The sequence below is a fragment of the Salvelinus sp. IW2-2015 genome, unplaced genomic scaffold (assembly GCF_002910315.2).
Source record: "Salvelinus sp. IW2-2015 unplaced genomic scaffold, ASM291031v2 Un_scaffold1809, whole genome shotgun sequence".
Taxonomy (NCBI): domain Eukaryota; kingdom Metazoa; phylum Chordata; class Actinopteri; order Salmoniformes; family Salmonidae; genus Salvelinus; species Salvelinus sp. IW2-2015.
The window spans coordinates 153835-158905 of record NW_019943182.1 but is presented as its reverse complement, the minus strand read 5'-3'; the positions used below and the strand labels follow the sequence as shown (position 1 = coordinate 158905).

The window sequence follows — 5071 nt, the reverse complement described above, 5'->3', positions numbered from 1 at the left end:
CATTGTAGTACATTCAATTATATATCCATACCTTTTCTGTTTCTACTTTACAGACATTGTCATTAAGTAGTTCTCAGAATCTGTAACGGACAAACCAGTTGACATGTAAAGTCAGCCAGGTCACCTGGGATACAAGTCAGTATTCGACGTCCATTTATATCTGAGGACGTCCAGAGATGACGTTGAAATCGGCCACTAGGAGGAACGGTGAGCGCTGTTACCTTCAAGTAGGTTTTGATTTTCATAAGCATCTGCATCTGACTCCAAATTTTGGAAGTTTGAATCCAGCGATATAAAGTTGTTTTTGAGATAATTGTTTTAAGCCTATCCCAAACCTTAACCCTTACCTTAACCATTCAGAGTTAATGCCTAACTTTAAGATTTCGGAGTTAATGCCTAAACCTAACCTTAAACACTTAGGAATTTGACGTTCGCAACAACTTAGAAATGTGAAGTTTGAGAAACATGGACGAATGTCTAATTCTGACGTGAGACTGTGAGAGCTAGTTGTGTAATGTATAGGTTTACCAAACATATACGTGATCATCAATTTAGAGCAGTCCGATTAAGTCTTTTAACAAAAGAAAAACATATCAAAAGTGAGCATCGTATTGTGCACGGCAGTTACGTTACGTGAACATGTACTGCAATGTGAAACATGTATTTCTAGATGAAACACTGATTAAGTTTGGTGAAAATGTGACTGTGTGATTTTGAGTGTTGTACTTAGTCAATTGAAAATGAGCTTAACGTTTTGAAACCACTGCCTTTTTGGTGATCTGTTTTGAGTTTTGTACTAAGAGTAGTGAAAATGTACCACATGGCCTACTTATTAAAATTGCACTGAAGCGATACAAAAAACTGTAAATCATGTTATAAACAAGGACTTTATTAATCACATTGAATTTCTTTGTACTTAGTCAAAATAGACGAGACAGAAGAGAGCACAGACAAAGGAACAAGTTGGGCTGTGTCTTAAATGACACCCTATTCCCTATAAAGTGCAATACTTTTGACTGAAGCAACATAGGACTGACACATAGGACTCTGGTCAAAATAGTGCATTATAGGGAATAGATTGTTATTTGGGATACCACCTTTATGTTAGACAACAAACCCTCCATTACACACCAGGGTCACGTTCAGGACRGGAGAGGGCAACATACTGAAAGTAAAGCTGACATGATTCCTATTTACTTTACATGTCAGATAGAGACATGTCTGTTCAACGTACAATATTTCTGTCTGAACGTTCCACGATCTGAATGTGATCCACNCTAGGAACAGCTGGCTCAGTAAGACTGTGAGCTCCGTACGGTCAGCCGGAGGGGGCCTGCAGAGCAGCAGCCTACCCAGGGGGAGAGCCTCGGCAATGGGGCGTTCTCTCCATGGCCTCCCCCTCTCAGCCTGGAGCTCCAGGAGACTGTCATGGGCCCCTAGGAAGGACCGGGGGGGAGATGTCTGACAGAGAGATGGAAGGGAGGGGGCGAGACAGCAAGAGGACGTATTGAGAGTATAGATAATATGTATTGGAATGATTATACATGTCTCTTGGTGACTGTTTGTTTCTGCATTCTAGTCCCTATTTTGGTTTTATTTGTTATTGTCAAAAACAAATTTGGATACAGGAGTTTTATGTATGTTTTATGTATTTCTTTGGCTCTTAAACTCTTTAAACAAAACTCCAAACTGGTAACACTTGTATGGCACCCAGTCCTTCATTCAAATCCTTTCTTTGTGCATTCATTTTTTAAATTTGATTTGTTACATACAGTACATCTCTGATCTTGTCAATATCAGATTTTTTTTTAATTTACAGTGAATTAAAATCAGTAGTCATCATCATTGTAGTACATTCAATTATATATCCATACCTTTTCTGTTTCTACTTTACAGACATTGTCATTAAGTAGTTCTCAGAATCTGTAACGGACAAACCAGTTGACATGTAAAGTCAGCCAGGTCACCTGGGATACAAGTCAGTATTCGACGTCCATTTATATCTGAGGACGTCCAGAGATGACGTTGAAATCGGCCACTAGGAGGAACGGTGAGCGCTGTTACCTTCAAGTAGGTTTTGATTTTCATAAGCATCTGCATCTGACTCCAAATTTTGGAAGTTTGAATCCAGCGATATAAAGTTGTTTTTGAGATAATTGTTTTAAGCCTATCCCAAACCTTAACCCTTACCTTAACCATTCAGAGTTAATGCCTAACTTTAAGATTTCGGAGTTAATGCCTAAACCTAACCTTAAACACTTAGGAATTTGACGTTCGCAACAACTTAGAAATGTGAAGTTTGAGAAACATGGACGAATGTCTAATTCTGACGTGAGACTGTGAGAGCTAGTTGTGTAATGTATAGGTTTACCAAACATATACGTGATCATCAATTTAGAGCAGTCCGATTAAGTCTTTTAACAAAAGAAAAACATATCAAAAGTGAGCATCGTATTGTGCACGGCAGTTACGTTACGTGAACATGTACTGCAATGTGAAACATGTATTTCTAGATGAAACACTGATTAAGTTTGGTGAAAATGTGACTGTGTGATTTTGAGTGTTGTACTTAGTCAATTGAAAATGAGCTTAACGTTTTGAAACCACTGCCTTTTTGGTGATCTGTTTTGAGTTTTGTACTAAGAGTAGTGAAAATGTACCACATGGCCTACTTATTAAAATTGCACTGAAGCGATACAAAAAACTGTAAATCATGTTATAAACAAGGACTTTATTAATCACATTGAATTTCTTTGTACTTAGTCAAAATAGACGAGACAGAAGAGAGCACAGACAAAGGAACAAGTTGGGCTGTGTCTTAAATGACACCCTATTCCCTATAAAGTGCAATACTTTTGACTGAAGCAACATAGGACTGACACATAGGACTCTGGTCAAAATAGTGCATTATAGGGAATAGATTGTTATTTGGGATACCACCTTTATGTTAGACAACAAACCCTCCATTACACACCAGGGTCACGTTCAGGACGGGAGAGGGCAACATACTGAAAGTAAAGCTGACATGATTCCTATTTACTTTACATGTCAGATAGAGACATGTCTGTTCAACGTACAATATTTCTGTCTGAACGTTCCACGATCTGAATGTGATCCACAGAATGAGGAAAAAGCTTCTGTTCTCTCTCTCCTATTTCTCTCTGCTCCCCTCCCTACACTGTTTATCCTTTTCTCTCCTCTTCTTACAAACACTTGAGGACATAGAAGTTGCAGGTCGTCCCACGCGGACACCCGCACAGCGTTCCGACACGCGCACCTTTGCGAACAGCGCACTTCTCGCCCGCGTCACACTGGTAACAAACAAACAAACAGTTTGTTATTTAATTGAATGATGATGATGATGATGATGATGGTGGTGGGGGTGGCATCTGTCTCCAGACTATGTGATTCTGAAACATCTACATCGGTTTCCCAGAATCAGATTAATCCTAGCAACTCCTGAACTATATATATTTTTTAAACACKGTCAACAGAGAACCTTTATCGAAAGTCCCGTTTTGACCATTTGAAACATGCAATATAAGGCTAGACTCAATGAGGAAGTAAAATGCATGACACAGACAGGCTAACTACTTAAAAAACTGTTGATAATAGGACTTTAACCACTTTAAAATGGTTGATCAGGTCTATTCTTACCGACGGCAGCCAGCTGAGCTTCTTTTCTGATAACGGCATCTGTTTGTTCTTCAGTTTCTCCAGAACTTCTTGTAAAGCTTCAATCTACATGACAGAGAAAAACAAAAACGATAGGCTGCTATATATATAGCTAGAAAACAAGTACAAAGAGAGGGATGAATCGACTAAATTATCACATTGACAAGCGCACAAACCAAACAACGTCACAAACATAAAACAATTTAAACTTACCAGATCCTTCTCTTCTTGTGATTTGTGGGGAAACTCTAGAGCGCGAGTCTCAAACTCCAAGGAGGTGTCGTCGTCAGCGAGACAGAGAAATGCGCAGCAGGAGGCTGCGAGGAAAAGCAGTAGAAYGCTGGCCATGGTGCTGAAACAACCAGAAGGGATGGAGATGCAGCGGGTCCTCTGCAGGTGGTTAGCAGGGGCTTGGTGAACACTGGGCGGGTGAAGTGGGCTATGATTCGGGGTGATAGATACGGGGGCTTGATTTTATAGAGTTTGCTGACATCATAGAGCTACTGTAATATGTATCACCACTGACATGAGCGGAGCGACAGAGGTAACCACTGACCGGAGAGGGTCATACACACGCACATACACGCGCCAGAGGATGTTGTGATGGAGAGGCGTTGTGTGATAGAACACCTCTGTTCAACTCTTTCCAATAATCCCAGGTCACAGCCCCTGGCTGTTGAGACCAATCTTTAATCAGCAACCATTTCTCTTGGGTGTGTGTGTGTATGCCTAACTCTCATTTGCTCATTTGGTCTACACAAGTGAGCAGGCCTGAGACTCTACATCACAGGCTAATCTCACCAGACCACTTAAAGAACCCACCTCTATCTCTCTCTCTCTCTCACACACACACACCACACACACACACACCCACACACACACACCACACACACACACACAACACAACACACCACACCACACACACCACACACACACACCACACACAACACACACACCACACACACCACACACACCACCCACACCACACACACACACACACACACACACCACACACCACCGAACACACAACACACACACACAGTACATCTCACAGCCTCTGTCAAAACACGCCATCTTGTTGGTCACTAGCTATACTGCTGCTGCTCTTACAGACTAGTGACGTTTGGAAAAGGGAGTTGTTAGTCCGTTATAAACCTCATTTTCAGTGTTCTATTTCAGAATGTTACTGTTTGAATAGTTTGATAAGGCAGCCATTGTTGGTTTGATTCATTTAGAATTAGTCAAATGTTTCATTCTGTTTGAGATAAATGCATGTCCTGTATATTCCGCCCATATACTTTTCAGAGTTCTTCATGGCAGAGGCTGCGTCAGAAATGCCAGTCTATTCCTTATATAGTGCACTATAACTTCTAGGGAGTAAAGTGTCATTCTAGAT

At 40.8% G+C, this 5071-nt stretch overlaps 1 protein-coding gene across 1 annotated transcript; it reads right to left on the bottom strand.

Annotated features, from left to right (window-relative positions):
• Positions 1 to 2716: 2716 nt before the first annotated feature.
• Positions 2717 to 4109, bottom strand: LOC112072053 (cocaine- and amphetamine-regulated transcript protein-like). The gene is made up of 3 exons (XM_024139467.1): positions 3889 to 4109; positions 3658 to 3741; positions 2717 to 3311 (listed from the first exon to the last, which is right to left on the bottom strand). Exons 1-3 carry the CDS (start codon positions 4021 to 4023, stop codon positions 3204 to 3206), a joined length of 327 nt encoding a protein of 108 aa, XP_023995235.1. The 5' UTR covers positions 4024 to 4109; the 3' UTR covers positions 2717 to 3203.
• Positions 4110 to 5071: the final 962 nt, after the last annotated feature.